The following is a 21,820-nucleotide window of genomic DNA, read 5'->3' as shown; positions in this document are numbered from 1 at the left end:
CATCCAAGGAATCCTCTGTACTCTACTCCTAATGGTTCTTGAGTTATTAGCCACTAGGTGGCGGTGTTGCCTAAAATGAAAACTGAATCCAAGCACGTATTTAAAGACAAATGTTTAATACAGACATTTTTTTTCTACCGACAAAACAGTTGAGATTAGAAAATAATTAATTTAAAATTAAGACTATCCTCATCTACTGTCAAATGTCACAACACACATTAAGACATTTTCATACAACAGATGCATATTAACAAAAACCTACACTGAACTACCGCCTATGTTTTATCAGGTATATGAAAAAAGGGAAAGTCAAGGCAGCTATTTTACACAACAGAAACTGAGGCACAAAGGGTATTTTTATAGAAGTTGGGAGTCTAGAAAGCAACTGTACTTGACTTATAGCACAGTATTTCAGAGGTGTGTTACGGAGCAGCCTCGGCGTCGAAGGGTGCACTCATTTTGCGACCTGGAAAAGCAAAAGTTGCACCTTTGGTCCACTGGAAGAGTTCGAGTAGGGGAAAAACCCCTGACCCCTGTTAAAAGGGTACGATCCAACAAAGCCCAGTCCCAGTGTCTGCCTGACAGACTTTAACACCCACTTGTAATAATTCGGCTCGGGCCCTGGACTGATCCGTTGTCAGATCGGCAAGTTTGAGAGTATTATTGTTAACAGGGATGACCAGGAAAGTCTGAAATCATCAAAAACAAATTAACTTTGGAAGAGCAGCAAAGAATGTCCAGTTTTTGTCCCACGAAAAGCCTGACAGTGATGATTTTTTTTTTCTAATTTGATCAAACTATAACATTAAGGTGATTAATCTGTGAGGAAAAAATGTCTCAGTTTTATTGAACCACAACTGACAAGCCTCTGCTAATGTGATTTCACTAAGTAGTGTTTTGAGCCCTTGTACCCTCCTCCTCCTCCTCTCATTTTCACAGAGCAAATGGGTGTTAAGTCTGAGGTTTCAGAGCTTAGACCGGACACTGGGACTGGACCACAGGGAGCATCTATGAGGAGGCCCTCTTCTCCTCATACGGAGACTCGTAGGCCTCCATGGGTGGGCAGGTGCACACCAGGTGCTGGTCGCCATAGATGTCATCAATCCTGGAGATGCTCGGCCAGAATTTGGTCTCGGGCCTAATGAAGGGCTGGAAAGTTTAAAAAAAAGGAGGAGGGAGGATAAATGTAATGACAGTCATTTAATGGGGTTTAGTACACTGCAGACATAAAGTGATTTACAGTAGGGTATTGAAACATGGTACAATAAAGTTTATCAGTGGTGGTGACAACGTAAAAAAGTCATGTAAAATTAGTGAATTCAAAAACATTTCTTAAATGCTTTAACAATTCATTTCTTAATTTCTTTGATGAAATGCTTAAAAAATGTCCATCTCAGTTTCTAAGCGCTTAAGACAATGTATTTTGATGTCCTACTCTGTTTGGTCAACAGTACAGAATCTAAAGGTGTTCCATTAACAGTGATATAAAACAGAGAAAAATCAGCAAATCGTCACATTTAAGGAGCTGGAACTAGCAAATTCTTGTCATTTCTTCTTGAAACGTAAATCCACTGACTAATGTATTATTAAAAATAGTAGCAGATTAATTTACTGTTCATTGATGAGTCAACTAATAGTTTCGGCTCAGGTTTTTTGTGCAGAAAATAAATCAGCTCTTTAATGCAAAAAAACCAAATATTCCCTGGTTCCAACGTCTCACATGTTGGTTGCTTTTCCTCATCACAAATGTGTGAAAATAATGTTTGATTTTTTAGGCAAAACAAGACATTTGAATTATAGATGCCTAAGATTTGTGTTTGTTTTTTGTTTTTTTTTAGAGAATTGTGACCAAGATAGATACTAAGCAACCATTTTTTACTGCAGTTTCCTGTTAAGCTAGGCTATGGGAAAATTGTGACAAGTTTAGAAGTAATGTATGCAGCTTTAGAGGCTGTTGTACATTATCTGAATAAAAGAAATCATAAATTAGATAGCTGGCTGATGAAAAACGAACACTTTTTTGCTGTTCTCTGAGCAGGTTTTGGAGGAATAACCATTTTGTTGTTGCAATTCTTGCTTTTCACCACTAGAGGGCGACGCAGACAACACATTTCTTATCTTAAGCACCTTAAAAACCACAGAGAAGTTTAGCAGGGAGTGTGTGATGGGGTCAGAGATGAGGATACTCACCAAGGGGAAAGCAGCGTGCTCCCTGGAGTAGGGTCTGTCCCAGTTGGAGGATGAGATGCAGGCCAGAGAGTGAGGAGCCATCTGCAAGCAAACACACGTGAGAACCTCACATGTCAGCCTGTACATTACTGCTTAATATATCAGCAGCTGTAATGCATTTTTTCACCTCATACAAAAAGACAAATGAAGTCAGCAGCGTACCTTGAGCGGGTTGATGCGAGAGTCCATCCTTCCCTCCTCGATGTCTGCGATCTCCTGTCGGATACCGAGCAGGGAGTCACAGAACCGATCCATCTCGGCCTTGTCCTCCGATTCTGTGGGCTCGATCATGAGGGTGCCAGCCACAGGCCATGACATGGTGGGTGCATGGAAACCTGGACACCAACAACCACAAAAAAGAGAGAGAGAAACCAGAGTGCCCTTTTATTGTATTTAAGGGCCCAAGATAAACATATGATTCTGAATAGTCAGTGTCTAGAAGAAGGCACCAATAGCTGCAGACCACTTCCACCAAATACTGTAGTATAACTGTAATTTTATGGAAGCTCATATTACAATTAAAGGCAAAATATGCAGGATTGTCCCACAAAACAAGGCATCGATCTCAACAGACATGCTGCTCTCTGCCTGTTCCTGCTTATTTTCTCATTACTTTGCTGTGCTCAGCACACTTTACCAACTCTATATTTGTTCCTGGGACTGAGACTCAACAATCAACTATTTTTCTGGTTGTGTTTACAACTAACAAATCCCATTTAATCTACCTGTATATAATTCAGCCTACCATAATCTTGCAGCCTCTTGGCCACGTCGACAGCCTCAATGTTGGCCGTCTTCTTGAACGGCCTCACATCCAGAATGAACTCGTGGGCGACAAAACCTGTTCAGACCAACACAAAGAACATCAGGGAGAACATTTTAAACATCTACATGAGCTGATTATATTTCTTAGAAGCATAAATTCTCTGCAAATGAATTACCAACATCCCCAGAAAGTGTAAAATGATAGAAATAATGCTCTTGCAGCCATACCTTTCCTGCCTCTGAAGAGGACCTTATAGTGACCTTCCAGCCTCTTGGCCATGTAGTTGGCATTGAGGATGGCCACCTCTGTAGCATGAAGCAGTCCTTTGGATCCCATCATCTAAATACAGAACACAGGAGTGATGTTAATAGTCATTTTCACTGATCATAAAATTAAAATTATAATCATTTTATAATTCAGACCCACTGCAAAACTAAATTTCATCTAATTGTAGCTCAGGTTTCCCTAAAATATTTATGTAATGTTCTGAATTGAAAGACTTGGTCTGGATAATGATACAATGTACTGGTCAGAAGGTCAGTTCTGATCAAAATGTTCCTTCAAAGTTGTGTATCAACTTTCTCAGACATCTAGGTAATAAAATAATATCTTAAAAACAAATTAAACTGTTGAGAGTTGTTTCACTCAAAATGTTAGCAGCACTTAGTAGCTACCGACAGCATCATCCTGACATTCCTCCTTAGGCAGTTTATCACAAATTCACACTTCGCACACTAAGTTCATGTGACTGATATGACATTCACATGACAGCCAGGTGACTTTTAATGATTCGTATGTGAAAACACGTGAAGAAATTAGGTTTAAATGCCTGAAAATGTCTCAGTGAACAGAACTGATGTGAGTTACATTAAATACCTGAGACCAAAAAAAAGAGTTGCCTTTAACTCATTACTTCCAGAGAACAAACATCACAACCATTACTGTCAAAAGCATTTTTATACAGAAAAGAACTGTATGATTCCAGTCACTTAGTCAATAAGATTTTATTTTCTGAGCTGATTCAACTGCTCTGAATTCTTCCTCCTTTTATTACATATTACCGTCTGTCTTGTGTCCTTCATCCCCTTGTATGTTATTGTGAAACATTTCATGTCAAGATAACACAACATGAATACAACATGAAAACTGATGATCTGGGCTGACCTTGATGTAAGCCCAGGAGATTGGCAGGATGGCGCTGGAGCCCCAGGGCGCAGCGCTGATGGTGCCCAGCGAGCTGCCGGTGTTGACTGACTGCATGGGGACCACCGGGTGGCTCGGCAGGAAGGGGGCGAGGTGGGCCTTCCTGTTGAAGAGTAGGTAAGTGTCATGAGAACATACACAGGTGTGTGTGGGTGTACACTCTCCGTCTTAGATACTGTCACTTTCAGGATTACAGTACATTTAGCACCCTGCCATAAATGTTAACACGTTTAGCTGAACAGGCACAAACCAACATGAACATTTTTCAACTTCACCCAGAGAGTCTATACGCTGACTTACACTCCGATCGGCCCCATGCCAGGTCCTCCTCCACCGTGAGGGATGCAGAAGGTCTTGTGCAGGTTGAGATGAGACACATCAGAGCCATAATCCCCAGGACGACACAGACCCACCTGGAAAAAACGTCACCATTGTTACTTTTAAACCTGATAACCAATACAGGACAGAAAAAAAGGGAAAACTACTATCATTACGAAAATTTGACAACATTTGGCTATTTGCACACCACACAGACTGCCAGTTTGGAGTAAAGGATGCTTAACCTTGACTTTACAGGCTGACGTTGTATACACCATAAACCCAAGATGTTATGGGAAAAATGAATATATAACAGATAATAATCTAATTTATTTAAGATTATTAATATTAGACTAGTTTAAGTTCTCAGAAAAGAAAAGAGGGCCGGATGGGATTATTTTTGCTACAGCTTTGTTGAGCATTTCAAATTTCAAAATAAAACATTTATTTACATGTATGGCAACTAAAACCGTATTACACCACAGCACTAGTAAGTAATGAAACAAACATGCAAAAGTCTTAGCTAAGCATCCTCTTTAACTTGATCTGTCCAATTACTGTATTAATCATTACCACAGCATTTGTAGCAGTAAAATAGGAGCACGTTTCCATCTTATAAGTCAAAGGGGGCAGGGTCCGTAAGCCTGTCAGGGATTGGTTGAAGTAGTACTAGCATAAAAAACATCATCTGCATATTGTGGAGGCTAAGGGTTATCTATTTACAGCATGATAACACACACACACACATCTATAAACCTTTATCCTATTAGCCTTCAGTTTTCACAAGTAATATTTTAGTTTCCATGAACAGCAGTCACACTTTTGAATTTTTACATCACAGAACAGAAATATTTTGTTGTCATGTTATGCTGTTTGTTTCCTCTCTCACCTGGGCGTTCATGTTGGCGCCATCCAGGTACACCTGCCCACCATTCTGGTGAATAAGATCACATACGTCTCCAATATGCTCCTCAAATACACCAAAGGTGGAGGGGTAGGTGATCATCATGGCTGCCAGACTCGCCTTGTGTTTATCCACCTGGTAGGGGGGGCAGGATTTTGATAAAAAATTAAATCATGTGTTACCTGTGACTTCTGACCTGTGATGACCATTATTTCTTGAAAAAATAGCGGTCAAAATCTGTGGAGCAATGGCTGTGACATCCTGACGTTTCATCACTAGTATGGGTCAAACAGTCCAGTTCTCACCAGGGCCTTGAGGTGTGGCAAGTCGATGTTGCCGTCCTTGTCCACCTCCACCACCTGAACCTTCATGCCAGCCATCTGAGCGCTCGCTGGGTTGGTGCCATGAGCCGATTTGGGGATCAGACACACCTGTCATGAAAAGAAAAATATAAATGTAGAAGGGAAAAAAGGGAATATTGAGTATCAAGGAGTCGTGACATAGTTGTAACCTGGATGCTTCAATTCAAGGTATGCATCAGCTACAGTAGATGGGGAAAAAAGTTGAAGTATATGCTATATTTAGAGTATTTTCACAGCTTTACTTTGCCATCAGACTGTTTTGTCTGACAAAAATAATAATTTTACCTCGCAGAACACAGGAGTTGCTCATCTCGTCAGGGGTTACACTTTCTTGATCAAGTAGTTTGTGTTATTGTGTGACTTCACTAAATCCAAACAAGGCAATGGTAGACAAGCAGCCCCCACGTTCTGTGAAATTACTGTTTTTATCAATGGAGTCTGACGGCTTCAGACAGAGCGATGTCACAGCTTCAGGTTTCCATCAGAAAAGCTGTCTGACAGCAAGGTGAAGAGGTGAATATATTTAAAATATTGCATACCCTTAAAATGATATTGATTTTCTCCATCTACACTAACACTAACTACGGATAATTACCTCATACAACCCCATTTCAAAAAACCCCAAACTATCCATTTAAGACAGGCTGAATTATTAAAGACAAATGATATGTGGGGACTAAGTGTGGATTGAGAGGCTTTCAACTAAAAGAGGTGAATATTATTATAACTCATCTCCTTGAGTGAGTTTGAATCTAATGCTGCTCTTTTGTACAGAAAGTCGAGCAGAGATTTTAAAGCCAAAATATATTAAATTCAAAATGAAAACAAAACAGCACACAGCTGGTGGCTCGGCCCATTTCCTGTTAATAAATACTAGCTGCACTGTTGTTTTACTTATGAATGTGAAATGTACAAAAACAGAAGGGTTTTAAATCTGAGTGGGAATTTTTTTGATCCAGGAAACACCCACCTCTGGCACTAATGTGAACCTGCCACGAACTGATTTTATCCCTCATGAGGGTGATACTTCTAACATTTTGTAACTAGGAATCTGGGTCTCTGTGACCTGTGGGTTGGGTAAAGTCAACGAATGACTGACTGAGAACTGCAAGTCACTGCTCTTACAGGCTCAGCTGTGGTTTCCCAAAGTCTTAAAACCTCCAAATATGGGATCTTGAAAGCAGGTAGCCTATAGTGCCATCACAGCGCTTTCAGCCCCTCTGTTTGCACAAACGGTTGTTAGTTTGGACCTTGACTGTTTCAAGGGATCACGCCACTATCTAAGATGTATTAACGAGGGGAGCCATTAAAAAACAAAGGCCAATTGAATGTGCAGGGAAAAAAAATACTTTAGTCAGCCAGTCCTTAATCTGAGGAGATGCCTTATCTTCCCTTGTCACTGAGCTACTGCCAATCAGCACGTCAGGATACTGAAGGAATTTCCAACAAGAATACCTGAAACACGTCAGTCTGTAATATCAAAATGACCTGTGGTAGCCTGGGAACAATAAACCTATCAGGATCTCAGACTGATGGGGCAAATGTACTCTTTACTAACCTCTGTCAGTAGGCAATCTGTCAGCATAATGAAAGGAACTACTGGTGATAAATCATTATTAGATATCAGCCCTGTAACTGTGGTCATAATGACAGAACATACATGACTAAGAACAGCACTGACATGATTGCTTTATTGCCACTTTAATCTTCTTTAAAGCTTCATTTTGAATTTGGGTTTGTGCACCAACTGAGGCTTCATAAACAGTATTTTAATTTCTCCTGAGTTCCAGAGGTTGTTTTGGCTCCTTTCATCCTCTCTGCCTTTTAACTCCTAAGAAAACTGAACTGGGGGACCAGTATTACTTATTAACAGACCGGTACAGCCCAGGACACAGACTAAAATAAAGACATTTCCCACACAGCATTCGCCTGTTTAACAAACTTTCTGGAACTTGCACTTGATGTCCCATTGGTTTCCCAAAATTATGCTTTTTATTATGTTTTTATGATGCTTATGTTTTATGTTATATTATGTGCTGGTTGTTGCTGTTCTGATAGTCTTTTATGCTCTTTATGCAAAGAAAATTCCACCAATAAAGATTTTAATTCATTCATCATTTCATTCATTTAGGTAATGGATAACGCATATGGGCTTAGCTTTGCATAAAGACTGGCTGTCCTGGCTCTGTCACAAGGCAAAGCTCACTAATTTAAGTTATTTCTCATTTGTTTAATCCGTACAAAAACCAAAGTGTAAAAATAACACGTCTTAGTTTGTACAATGGGTTATGTGTCAGACTATTTCTTGGACTGTGACTTCCAGGAGTTTTGATGTCACTGTGAGGGTTCAGACTCCAGGAGGACACTGGATTATGAGTGAGACCATTTTGTTGGCGGCAACACTCATTTTCTTACCTCAGTTTACTATGGATTCTCTAGTGCTGATGCTAAGCTAACTGACTGCTGGCTATAGCACATGAGACATGAGAGTGGTGTCACTTTTTTCATGAACCCACGACAAGAAAGCAAATATGCACATTTCCCAAAATGTTAAACTATTCCTTTAAGTATATTTTTTTCTCTAAATTGCTGTGGGACATTGCATGTGGCTCTGATTCTAACATTCCTTTGTGCTGTCTTGGGTGACAGAATCGGACAAAAGCCTCAAGTCTTATTAAATCCCATTAACTTCCACATAACACTAATTCACACTGATTTTTTTCCCCCCTCTTAACAGCAGCACACTTACACTTCTTCCGCTCTCTCCCTTTGAGTTCAGGTAGGCTTTTATGGCAGCCAGGCCAGCGTATTCTCCCTGAGCACCACTGGAAGACAAAGGCAAACACACCGTGGTCATGTACTACACACCTACACACCTCCTTACCTCAGCACAGTTCAAAGACCAGTCTGCACACATTACCAAAAGAGGAGAGAAAGGTGAATGAAAAGCTAGCAGTATGATAACTCTCCAAGCCAATGAAGTGTGGTGTGCTATTCATAAACCCTGTCCGCAGCTGATAAGTGGTGATCCACAGCAGAGGTGGATGGGTGTGTGCTTTATCAGCTGGGACCTGAAATATGAAGCATGTTGTTCCTAACATTCGACTACTAGATACTGACACCAAGTTCAAAGGGAAAATCAGAGCACTCACACAAATAATGTCTCATTTTGTACTTTTATACCTTCAGTCAGAGTTCTCTTAACAGTTCAACCTGATAACATGTGCATAATAATATACTGTAAAATCATGTTTTTTGAAGTTGAGTAATCTGTAAACTGCATTATTATAATCACATATAACTGCATGTTGTTCAGCCAGAAGAACATTAATTTTTAATGAAATCATTTTCAGATGACTTCAGGACTCAAATATTAACAAACGTGGAAAGTATACATTTTTAACCCAGTGTTTTTGGTAAGAAATGCCTTAAGTTGGTTAAATTATTGAAATGTAAATGAAGCATCGCTTTATTTTTGTGAGGCAACAGTAAAAATTATTCCGTGACTAATCAATGCGGTTTCATTTTATTCTTTTTTGCCACAGGCTGCAGAACTCACTGGCCTTCATTGTCCATGCACAGACTTACTCAAAGGCACATATTAGTTTACTGTCTATTCTTGGTCTAATCCCCTCTTATCTTAAATCATGTTTCGACCAAAAGTACCCAGAACTTTTAGCCCCTCAAACTACTTTTTACACATCATATTTATGCACTGGTGAACAAAATTCTGGTCTGCAGCTGCAGATTTTTAAAGAAGATGGCGAAAACAAAATGCTATGAGTGCAACTTCACCCACAAAGTTCCTACTGTTTTGGAAAGTAACGTAATGTCTCCAGAAACTAAATGAAATGTGGCTTAAGTGGATATATCTCACTCAAACCTAGTAACTACTGTTTTTGCTCAAATGTTGGCTTTTATGTTTTCCTGAAACCACTTGCAGACAAATTTGCAGTGAAATAGGCTGATTTAAAAATGCAGCGAAGGGTTTGGAGGCAAATTCACTTGGAATATGTCATTGTATTTTTAGCTGGATTTGCATCCTCCTGTCTGGCCTCTTAGGCATATGATTCTGTGAGTTGATACTGAAAATTTCATTTACTGTGTTTTACTGTGTTCGCTTTATGTCTTTGGAAACATTGTACTGCTGCTATCTTGGCCAGGATTCCCTTGAAAACTTTGTTGTCTCAACAGGATTTGTCCGGCGAAATAAAGGTTTAATAATAAAAAAATCCATGATGAGATAAGCAACTTTGTGTTGCAGCAATGGTGGGTCTTACCTGTTTGGCTGGAAGGAGATCTTGTCATAGCCCGTCACCTCACAGAGGTCTCTTTCCAGCTGTCTGAAGAGCTTCTGGTAGCCTTCAGCCTGATCCAGAGGCACAAAGGGGTGGATGTTTGCAAACTCCCTCCAGGTGATTGGCTAAAGAAAGAGAGGACAGCAGTGAGTCGGAGACTTTCCAACTTTCCAAAACCACATCCTCTTGACCACAGAAATAGTTGCTCATGGAAATGTTTTAGTAGTTTACTTAGTGCATATTATAAAAAAAAAACATCTCCATTACAAGTGGACTTGATGATGAAAGTTTCCTGGCCACCTCTTCACTTAGCTAATTTGTTCTGAAAAAGTCAGATCTATTGAATTACTCACCATGAGCTCTGAAGAACTGTTCAGCTTCATGGTACAGGAGCCCTAAAAAAGAAAACAACATTTTATCACATCATAACTCTCACCTACAGCGTGAGATCAATTTCAAATTTGGACTATCTTCAGGTCGTACTGACCAGAGGGATCATACTGTGCACCAGGGAGATGTCCTTGTTCTCCAGACGCTTCATGTATCGCACAATGTTGGTCTCAGAGTGATAACTGAGGACACAAAGTAATCACAAAGACAGATATAGCATTAACTGAGGGCATATTATTCTCTGATTCTAATATCTGGAATGTTATTTATGTTACTTACATTAATTCAAAATGAACACCAATAACCTGCTTAATAAGTGCCTTATTAAAAGTATGAAGCTTTTTTAAAATTATTTCACAATGTTTATGGCACTAATAAAGATAATATGTACCACCTCTAGCAGCCAAGAGAGATGCTCGTGTTGCCACTAACATTTAGTATTGAATCTACACCACTGATTTACAGTTGTACATAGACAATGCACAGAGCCTACACATGTGCCCTTACATCAGTGTGAGCAGTTATACTTGTGTGCTGGTGTGTCTGCATTTTTATGCTTTACTTTGTTAAGTTTCTTTGTGTACTTCAATTGCGATTAAAACTGGCTGGATCATATCAGAGTTGGAGCTAATATATGTTGAAAGAGTGAACAACAGCAATCAAGAGATGTACAAAATGTACACATTTACTGACTTTCTCAGTTAACTTCTCCTCAGTTTGGTCCAAAATAGTTAAATTCACGTTCAAGGAGCGGCCAGAAATGAGATGATACCACAGTTGTTGTGGTCTGCAGCATCACAAATTTCTGGGGGAGGTGAACATCAGGCTATGGTGTAGGCTGCGGCGTAGTACAAACCACGCTTAGACTGATGTATAGTTAAGATCGTTATCGTTGAAGCTTCTATTGCAGTAATACTGCAGTTTGTTACAATGCTTAAAAGCACACTAAATCTTACTTTCTCAGGAACAGCAAATACTTTATTTAAAGAAATAAATTTAGAGTATTCAGAGTATTACTTCCTGGCTATACAGATCAATGGCAGCCACATGTTTATTATGGGCAGCAGGGGATAACTACATGACTTTTGGTTGAAAGTTTTTGAACTGTTACATCATACAATGATTTAAGCAGCCACATTAGGGTTGGTTAAAATACTCTGAAGCCAAATCCTTGTTTGTTAAGCCAGCACAAAAAAAGTAGCAGGTACAGAAGTTCTTCATATCAGATGATTTGTACTGAAAAGTCTGAACACCACAATTTTGTCTGTTATGTAATCTGGTGAGTGGCAAGTTCAGTGGTCGATAACAGACAATAAATATAGAAAATCGTTCCAAAGATTCTGATATTTGTAGCCCAACATGTCGTAAAGACATAAAAGTGGTATCATATCTGTGCATTTTTGTTATCATTGGTACAGTGCTACACTATGTGCCATAGTGTTCCAGCTTAACTGAGAAGACCAACCTGTTAAAGACCTGGTGTGTGAGGTACTTGCTTGTCCTCTTAAAAGGACTTCCCATGATCCCCTTCACACGCTCACCCATCTTCTCGGCGATCAGCTCCTGAAAATGTAGCATTTCAAATTAAAGCAGGTGGCCTTTTATTTTGACACTAGTTCTATAAATAATAACCACCAAACAACCCTGAGGCAAAGACACAGGTGAATCTCACTAAATTTAACAAATGAAACATAAATAACGATGTGTTAATAACAATCAACATACGGCTGAAGATTCACAGCCAAAGACCCAGAGCAAGTCATCCAAGTCCCTCTCTGTCACGGTTTCATCCAGAGAGACACCCAACTGTTGACACAGAGAAGAAAAAAAATATTTTAACAACTGTATGCACATGGTATTTGAGCCTGTCTTAAATTTTATGTTCATCTAGCACTGTAGATCATTTCAGGTTGATTTCAGGTTGACTGTAGTAGCTTGAGTAGAGGATAATTCAGTTGAAGCAACAGCTTGTTCTACAGCAGATGTTTAATTACCCACGTGTAGTAGATTAGGTCCTGAGTACTGAAAATAAACTCAGCATGATTGGGACCAAGGCAGTGTGGGAAAGTGGCTTATAAATACTCAGTTTAACTTTCCATTATTGACAGAACTCTTCTTTTATTTATTTCCGTTTTTAAAAATGGTTCCTGATTACAAATTGGTCATGTAATCTCCATGCTGTAATTTATAGTGATGTTTCATGCTGTTGTACACATTTATGGTCACATCCTGCAGTGCAACCACAAAGGCAAAACACTGCTTGCAAATATAATAATGTTAACACCCCACAGGCTATAATTACTTTATTTGTTTTGAAGCTGCCAAACCACCAGTAAAGGTACAAGAACATAATGAGCTCTTACCACTCCCTCAGTGTAGACTCGGAGATTTATCTGCCTCTGTGCGGCTCTCTCGAAGATGTCTTTGGCTGCCACGCTACAGTTGATCTTTAAAGTGTCAAAGAACATATCACTGTGCAGCCGGTGTCCTGCTCTCTTCAGACCTGAAACAAAATCACATACAGTTACTGAGTGTATTATTTTGATGTATAAATAACTGAATGAATGTGTTTATCTATCCATAGAAGGTGGAAACGCGTATTTAAAAAAATGAGAAGACTTTGTTTTTAAACCTTTCCTATATGAATGATGACATACTGGTCTTTGTCCAATGGATCATTCATCTATAGTGTGTATAAGATGTAGTCATGACTGAATGTATGTTGACAAAACTTGAAATGATGAAATGAACCAGCTCACTGTCAAACACTTTAGCATTACATACTTAATTTATTAATGAATCCATCTCTTTCTTTTATCTCTTAAGAGGTCATATCTGGCATCTTGGTGAGATGTTGACAAAATTTGGAAAATTACACATCTCACACTTCTGTAGAGAAGAAATTTCACAAGTTGGCAGACATGACAATGTCCAGAAAATGATCTCAGTGCTGCGTCAATAAAAGCTTGATTTCAATCAATAAAAAATAAATAAATAAATAAAATAATTTACCTTCAGCAAGGATCAGAGCAGCATTGTGTGTCCTCTCAGCGATGTGTTTGAGTCCCTGAGGACCGTGATACAGTGCGTACATAGCTGCCATGTTGGCCAGCAGAGCCTGGGGTACAGAGTTTTGGTCCACATCAGTTTATTTATTGAACAACAAATAAAAAAAACCCACACACTCTTCTATAACCAAAGATTTGTTCCAAATGATTTAGCTTCTTACATTGTTTATTAATTTGTGCAAATGATAAAAAATAGCTGTGCATCTGGTCATACCTGTGCAGTGCAGATGTTGCTGGTTGCTTTGTCTCTACGAATGTGCTGCTCTCTGGTCTGCAGAGCAAGCCGATACACCTCCTTACCAGCTGCATCCCTGAAATAGAAATATAACTTTTTTTTTAAAAGTGTTCCCAAAGGAAGCTCTGATGTTTCCTCCATTGGTTTTAATATGAAGCTCTGTAATTTTCTAAAGGGTACACTACACTTCTCACTCAGGAAACAAAACCTGCGTCTTACCTGGTGACTCCAACCATTCTGCCAGGCATCATCCGGACCAGGTTGTCTTTTACAGCGAAGAAGGCAGCATGGGGGCCACCATAGCAGAGAGGAACCCCAAACCTCTGGGAGCTGCCCAATGCAATATCAACGCCAAACTCCCCAGGAGGACGCAGCACACAGAGGGCCAACAGATCTGTGGCACAGCAAGCCAGTGCCTGGACAAGGAAAAAAAAAAACACTGTATAATCAAGTCAATGGTCATCATAAGACAACTGTTCTGACAAATCTGCAATGTCACATAAATGTCAGAGATGACCACTTCCTGTAAATCAATGGTCCAACCCTAACCAAATCTTGATAGTGGTTTATGCACAACAGAGGTGGGACAAAGTCATTGTTTTGCAAGTAACAAGTAAGTCTCAAATCTTTAAATTCAAGCCCCAAGTCATCAAATCATCAAAAAGGCCACACCTCTGATGTACAAAGCCAGTTCCTCTATGTAAATATACTACAGTGTCATCAGCATAAAAGTTGAGGTAGAGCTGCTGAGAGAAGGGGCAGGCATTCACTTCCTTGAGACAACTTGAGAATTAATTCGGATATCAGAGATCTCAGATATAGACTCTCCCCTGGTGACAAATCACAGCATATGCATAAAAACACGGCAGCACCTCCACTGAGGGAAAACTACAGTTGCAAACCTTTGATCTTTCTTTTGATAATAAGTCATTGCAAATCAGTCGATTTAATGCGCCAACATGCTGCTTCCAGTCTATCATCATCAAATTGCATAATTTCTGGATATTCAAGAGTAAAATGATTCATGTAGCCACTTCTTCCTTCTGCATTTTCAACAATCAACTTGCACACTTGCCTGCAAGCACCTTGGTTATGCTTTTACTTGTTTTCAGTGGTTAAAGCTCCCTTACCCCTCCCTTGTGTGCCCGGTCCACAAGAGCTGTGAAGTCTTCCACCCTGCCGTCAGTGTCTGGATACTGGAAGAGGACACCACTCACATCCTTCCCACTGAAGTCCATCTCATGAGGCAGCTTCAGCACAGTTTTCACCCCAATGTAGCTGCAACGTAACAATGAAAATTGTTACGGGGCAATATAGATATTTAATAATGCGTGTTAGTAAGAAAAGCTGTCAGTAGTGGTTTTCTGTTCTCATACAATAAAAGAATGTTCCACTATACACTATACATACTTGGCTCTGGTCTGCACCACAGCGATGGTCTGGGGATGGCAGCGTGGGTCAATGTAGAAAGTTCTTCTTTTGTTCTGTCTGTGAGGAGTAGACACAAACATAAACATAATGAGAGTATTTTGTCACATCTGCTACAAAGGAAGATAACAGCCTGAATACTCCTGGTCACTTGTATTGGACGAAAAAGATTCCGTTTCTAAGTTATACATGTCTGTATTATTGCAAATGCATCCATTTTGCTTAGTTTGTACTTGTGGCTAAAATTTGACTCAAACAATCATGGGACAATGATTTAGATTTTTATTTTTTTTTTTATATGCAGAAGTCTGATTATAGAGATTAGCCTCCTACTCCATTTTCACATCTCAAGTCGGATTGTTAACAGTGAACGACACACGGAAGAGGACTGGATATCCACTATCCGTATATCGACTGGCTACTCCACAAGACCTGAAACATTGGTCTTTGCCCACAGAAGCCAAATCATTGTCATAAAATAGCTGATGGGTTCTGAGGTTGCTACTTTACTGCTTGTGTCTGTGATCTGCAGTGGGTCCGATACCTGTGGCAGAGCTGCATGGCCTCTGCAGCAGCTGTTCCTTCATCGAGCAGGGAGGCGTTGGCCACAGGCATGCCTGTGATTTCACAGATCATGGTCTGGTAGTTGAGAAGTGACTCCAGGCGACCCTGAGAGACCTCAGGCTGGTATGGTGTGTACTGAGTCACCCTGAGAACAAGGCACAATGAATCAACAGAGTGAGTTTGGACATGAGGACAATAGTGCAAAGTTGGTGACATTCAAGGAACTGAGACAGGACAGTGGAATGCATTGTATGGCCCTCCCAGTACTTGGATTTCAGACAAAATATAGCCAAGTATGGCTGGTTTGGATTTGGGTGAAAGAAAATCTTGTTCAGCACAAAGCATCATCACGTGAGTGAAATCCTAATAACATCAAGTCACAAGGCTTCCTATTAAGGGCACATTACTCTGTAGCATCATTACATTACACAAACATCATTAGTTATCTGTGATGGTCAGGCTGAGGCGAGTCATCTGAGGGAACTCACCAGCCTGAATTCTCCAGGAGATTACGCTGGATGGGCGGCGGTACTGAGCAGTTGTAGTAGCCCATGCCGATGTAGGACCTCCATACTTTGTTCATTGATGCGATCTTCTGTAGAGACTCCAGAATCTCATTCTCACCTGTAAAATATTTAATATTCCAATTATGATTAGGTCTTTTGCGTCTCTGCTTTATTGGACATGACACTACTTGGTAGGGTTGGACTATCGAACAATTCAGTCCGAAAAACAATGAGATTTGTCTGCACTTTTTTTGTTTTTACTACTACTGGATAGTCATATTAGTAGCAACATTGGATTTACAGGATTTTGGCTCAAACTCCTTCCTGTCAGACTATTCAATGTATAAAGTGTTTCTCAACTGAATTTCCAGAAACTTTTCTACATCACAATCACAGGCCAAAGACTGCATAATAAATTGTGGTTGGAACCATCATGTCACCCGGTGTTTTGTGGACTACTGTTTTGAAGCCTTGAGTTTGGCATCATGGCTGTTGCCATCTTGGGGTTTTTTTTGGATCTGGACCAATACTTAAGTGGAATGGATGTCCACCAGTGGGACTAAACCTCAATGAAATACAGGTTCTCTGTCAATGTAAATAGATAATTCAGTGTTTTGGTGTTAGCAGTTTCATATGTGAAGTAACAAGCTTCAGACACAACAGTACCTGACCTCATGTATCACATATAAAAATGATCACAAGTGCAATTAGGTACACAGATTTTTAGGTTAGGAAAAGCGAGTTTGGGACCAGGAATCAATATTGGTTGATATCGCTCCCGAATCAGAGAGAATAAGTCAGCCTGGTGTTGACAAATCCGTATTATGAAGTAGAATTATACATAAAACAACTGCATCTTTCAAACTGTATATTCGTGTCTGACACAGCACGATAAAAATAACGATAATGTCAAACAAGATCTGATGAAGAGCATCTTGTCTCTCATGTGAGGAACTGGCTGTCTAACTAATAAGATTAAAAAAAAGATCAGTGAGGCATATGACCAATTAGAGCTGCCACACACTCCATGTCGATATTAAAAAACCTCTTCTACCCACAAAATAGTTAGGCTTTTTTCAAAGTAAAACTGAGTAAAACTGTAGAAGAAATATTTCAAGAGGAAAAAACACCTTAAAACTGAACTAAAGAGAAAACGCGTATTAAGACATTTCTGTCCATCTCAAGCAAACATCAAGATAAGAATTACACTCATGGTTTATTTGCAGATGGCCAGTTATTTAGCCTCATTCCCCAGTGCTCTAAGATAGCTCTGCCAATGCACAACCAGTCTCTGAGATTCCTCTGGCCTTCCTGGCTGCCTAGCAACTCCAAGGAATGGACAATACTGCCCGTCTGAACTGAGAGCCCTAACTACTCCCGTTTACGGAAAAGAAAGACACCTTTAAGTGCCAGTACACAAGCGGATATTTACAGCTTCTTCCAAAGACTAAACAGTGCAGATTCAACTTTGTAAAAGTGTTTTGAGGTGATGAATCAGCCAAATTCACTACAGAAAATAAAAATGTAGTGGTTAAGGATTATCAGCAGGTTCAGGGTGAGCTGTTAGTGTGTATTTTTGTGTGTGTGTGTGTGTATCGGTTTGTTTCAGCAGAGCGGACCGCTTTCCCATGGTCCCGGACTTCTACAGGGCAGCAAAAAAGCCTGATTCAGAACCAGGAGGTCTATTGTTGAAGAGAGAATCCCTCGCTGGCTTTGCAAACTGAAGCCCTCCAAAGCTGAACAAGCAGAAAACCAGCACGGCCTCCAGTTTGTTCCTTCAGCATGGCTTGTCGCATTATGAAACCTGACAGAGTCAGAGGAGGGGCCGACTGACACAAGGGCGGATCAGAATGACTAGGTGATATTTAAAAAGCCACAGTACCTGAGGATCAGTAACTTAAGTACTTTAACAACTCTCAAAGTTGGATTATCCAGTGGCTCTGTTGGTGGTGTTGAAACTGTCTCAGATGAATGATTGTCATGGTTGTTATCAAATCAACGACTGCAGTTTATGGTTGCAGAGTCATACAATAGAGTCGTGTCAGCATTTATTTATCATGCACAATCACAGGTGACTCAGCACACCTTAAATTAGATAGAATGTAGGAAAGTCTATACAAGGTTTGGATTATGAATCAATATCATAGTTTATTGACGTTCAGTGGTATCATATTGTCACATGATGCAGCTATTATGATAATTGTTTAATTAATTTAGTTTTTTTTTTTTTTTCTTGCAACCCTAGTTTCAGCTTCTCACTTGTGAAATTTGCTGCTTTTCTTTGTCTTCCCTGTTTTTTGTTTTTGTTTTTGTTTTTTTATGTTTCTAAACTGGGTTCAAAATGAACTTTTTGGCTGCTGGTCAAATGGCTGATGAAAAAATCAATGGTTTGTTGCAGCACTGATCCATTTATCCATTTATCTGTACAAGTGATGAGTGTATATTAGTGTACATAGTTTTGTTTTGCTTTTTTTATTTGAATTTAGAACATTTTTAGAACTCCATCTCCCTCTAGTTTTGACTCTTGCGCTGATGTAACAAATATGGAATCAATGTTTACCTCATCTTATCTTATTTAGATTTTGTGAGATGTGTTGACACCAGAAAAGATGTTCTTATTATCATTACTAAAATATTGATTTCAACCACACTGTTGAGGCCAACTGTATTCTTTGAATTTTATACATTTACACACTCAAAATAGCCTCAATCCAACAAATTAATATGAGCCTCACTCCAGGCTGAAATATATTTGCATTAGGAAGCAGCTGCAACAATTGAGCAATTAAATATTTACCAATAAATTAATCACCAACTGTTTTGGTAATTGATTAATGGGCAAATAGCTCAAAATTATCAGATTTAAGCTTCTCAAATGTGAATACTGTCTGTTTTCTTGACTCCTCTATGACATTAAACTGATATCTCTGGGTTGTGGATAGAGCTGCAACATTTATTTGATTAAATGATTTGTTGCCAACTATTGATTAATTGATTAATCATTTTGAGTTATTTTTTAAGAAAAAATGTCTCTGATTCAGAGCTTCTCAAATGTGAATATTTTCTAGGTTTTTTTTTACTCTTCTGTGATCAGAAACTGAATATCTTTGGGTTGTGGACAAAACAAGACACCTGAGGATATCTTCTTCGGTTCTGGGAAAGACTAATTGACATTTTTCATCATTTTATGACATTTTATTGACTGATCGATTGATCCATACAAATAATCGAAAGATTAATCAACAATGAAAATGATAATTAGTTGTCCTATTAGGAAACATGTAACATTTATGTGGTTAGTCATCGTTTATTTATTCATCTCACCAGGGATTTAGAGAGGAGATGTTTGCTGGAAATCATCTGTAATAAAACCACCCACATTACTCTGATATGTTTGATAAGAAATAAGCCAAAACAAACTCGTTAAACGGGAAAGACTGTGTATCTGGTGCCCGAATGGACGCATATTGCATGGGAGACAAGAGGGAAAAAAAGACACCCAGGCAAATCCCATGCAAAACATATCCAAGTCACCTTATTAGGAACCCCCTCGGCTGTGATGTAATGTGAACGCTGTAACCAGATTGAACTGGACTTGGGACCGGAGCTCAAGGCTAAACTTTACACTCCAGTTGCCATCCTATGAGCATCGGCTTCCCAACAGGAGATTGGTGCCGCTCGCCGAGTTTCGCAAAAACAACTCCAAATATGTTCAAAGGAAGACTTAACAGGGAGAGCGCTCCACGGCACACAATAGAGGTGCAACCTACATTTCAGCCACTCACTTGGCTTCATTTAACGCCCGTTTAATGTGGGGCAAAACCCCAGCATGCAAAATATCAGGAGAAATACAATGTTTTCACATGCATTTTGGTGATATTTAACATTATAAAACGGGTTTGGCGCTGCTGCATCGAGGCTGATCGCAGCCGTTCAGCATTGGGATGTCACATTATGGGGTTGTTCTATCAATAACGTGAATGTAAACTTACACACTGGATCATCCATTTTCATACTCCGCTTCATACGGATGGAGCTGGGAACTGTGTTTTCAATCAACTGGTCGATCGACTGTGAAAAAAAAAAGAATTTAAATCAATAAAAGCGCGCAAAACAAGGCTATGAATGCCAAAGAATATCAATGGAAAAGCGAATGCTTTCATGATGAGCTTTAACGAAAAAGGAAAAGCGTGTTTCTGCGCTGAATTTATTTTGGAAATGAGCACTAGTGAATCTTACCTCGACTCCCACAGCATCCAGCATTTCTCTCTTCTCCCTCTCACCTGGACCGATATGCCTCTCTGCGAAATCATCATGTCTGGGTAATATTCTCTCTATCTGTCTGGAGGAGACGGCTGCAGACGTCCTCAGAGCCCGGGCTGCTGTGGTGGTCAGGTATGCCCCACTGTTTCGGATCCTGCACTGAAGTTTCCAAACCACGCGGCTCTTGTCATTCACATGCCTGCACGGTGCGCCGGGATTCACCGACTTGGCCAAGAAGATCCCCCAGGACTTGGCGCAGCTCTGCATCTCTAAATCACACAGCAAGACAAGTCTGCAAAAAAAAAAAACTGGTGACTCCTCGTCCTCCCCTTCGCTCGCTCGGCGGCAGCAGCAGCAGAGTTTCCCCCCACTGAGACTGATGCGATCCCTGCAGGAGACTCTGCCAACTCCTTCAAAACTGCAGAGTTTATACAACTGCACAGTTGCACAAGAGCGGACCAATCAGAGCGGAGATGCTGCGTGACGCGATGAGGAGCCCCGGTCAAACAGCTGCTAAACTTTCTCACGTGCCCACCCTGCACTGACAAAGAGGAGGAAGAAACAGAAGAAGAAGAGTCACATCAGCAGCCAGAGTTAAAGTCTAACCTGAACACCCAGAGCTCACACACTCAATAAACATCAAGGTGTGCTCAGTGATAATGAGTGAGCGCAAGTGGGTGAAATGGGATATAGTGACACCCAGACCTCCAGTGGTCAATAAAGTGGCATAGGTCAGAGGTTCTCAAATTTATCTCAGACAAGGACAGCCAAGGATAATTTGGATGTAGCCTACTTTTGTGGAAGAGCAACAGAAACGTATGAGAAAGATGTTAATATTTGCACTATGTCTGTACAGAACATCCATACGTGCACCCACAACACCAAAGTGTTTTTTGCTCTTAGTGCGTACAGAAAATAAAATGTGGATTCTGAGTTCTTGAGATAATATTCAATAAAAATAAATAAATCAATGAAACACCACTAGAAATGTACAACTATGGCAACAAATCTAATCCTCTGGAGAGGATGTGGCCTAGTATGGGACTTTTCCCCCATTTTTTTGAGAAGGAAATGCTCAGGGCATTTGAGCCACACCAGTTGATTCTTGACAGTGTATCTATAAAGGGGTTAGAGAAAAATTAGATTATATATAAGCCATGAACTGTATAAAAGATAACATTGAGACTGCAACTCTGTTTGGACATTAGTTTGATAGATTTCTCCTTTTACAATATACCTTGCAAAGTAAACTTTTGAAAATAAATAAATCTTTGTTTTATATCATG

General features: G+C 39.8%; 1 protein-coding gene across 1 annotated transcript; it reads right to left on the bottom strand.

Moving 5' to 3' along the window:
• Positions 1 to 724: 724 nt before the first annotated feature.
• On the bottom strand, positions 725 to 20,948 carry gldc (glycine dehydrogenase (decarboxylating)). Its single transcript, XM_084728442.1, has 25 exons — positions 20,511 to 20,948; positions 20,264 to 20,342; positions 16,254 to 16,389; positions 15,746 to 15,910; positions 15,184 to 15,261; positions 14,904 to 15,051; positions 13,993 to 14,189; positions 13,753 to 13,849; positions 13,483 to 13,588; positions 12,834 to 12,973; positions 12,196 to 12,276; positions 11,936 to 12,033; positions 10,568 to 10,652; positions 10,434 to 10,475; positions 10,063 to 10,205; positions 8,532 to 8,607; positions 5,726 to 5,851; positions 5,406 to 5,555; positions 4,499 to 4,611; positions 4,160 to 4,301; positions 3,223 to 3,334; positions 2,975 to 3,070; positions 2,392 to 2,564; positions 2,191 to 2,271; positions 725 to 1,149 (listed from the first exon to the last, which is right to left on the bottom strand). The coding sequence occupies exons 1-25, from the start codon at positions 20,799 to 20,801 to the stop codon at positions 1,009 to 1,011; spliced, it is 3,096 nt and encodes a 1,031-aa protein (XP_084584568.1). The 5' UTR covers positions 20,802 to 20,948; the 3' UTR covers positions 725 to 1,008.
• Between the last annotated feature and the right edge of the window lie 872 nt (positions 20,949 to 21,820).

This window comes from Lutjanus erythropterus, chromosome 10, assembly GCF_056507025.1.
Source record: "Lutjanus erythropterus isolate fLutEry1 chromosome 10, fLutEry1.hap2, whole genome shotgun sequence".
Lineage (NCBI taxonomy): Eukaryota > Metazoa > Chordata > Actinopteri > Lutjaniformes > Lutjanidae > Lutjanus > Lutjanus erythropterus.
This window is presented reverse-complemented; position numbering and strand designations above follow the sequence as displayed.

Excerpts from the sequence above, each read along its gene's own strand:
- gldc (XM_084728442.1), bottom strand. The coding sequence starts at position 20,801 with ATGCAGAGCTGCGCCAAGTCCTGGGGGATCTTCTTGGCCAAGTCGGTG. Across the intron at positions 15,052-15,183 it reads GTGGTGCAGACCAGAGCCAA|CTACATTGGGGTGAAAACTG; the intron begins GTATGTATAGTG and ends GTTACGTTGCAG. Across the intron at positions 1,150-2,190 it reads AGCACGCTGCTTTCCCCTTG|CCCTTCATTAGGCCCGAGAC; the intron begins GTGAGTATCCTC and ends TAAACTTTCCAG.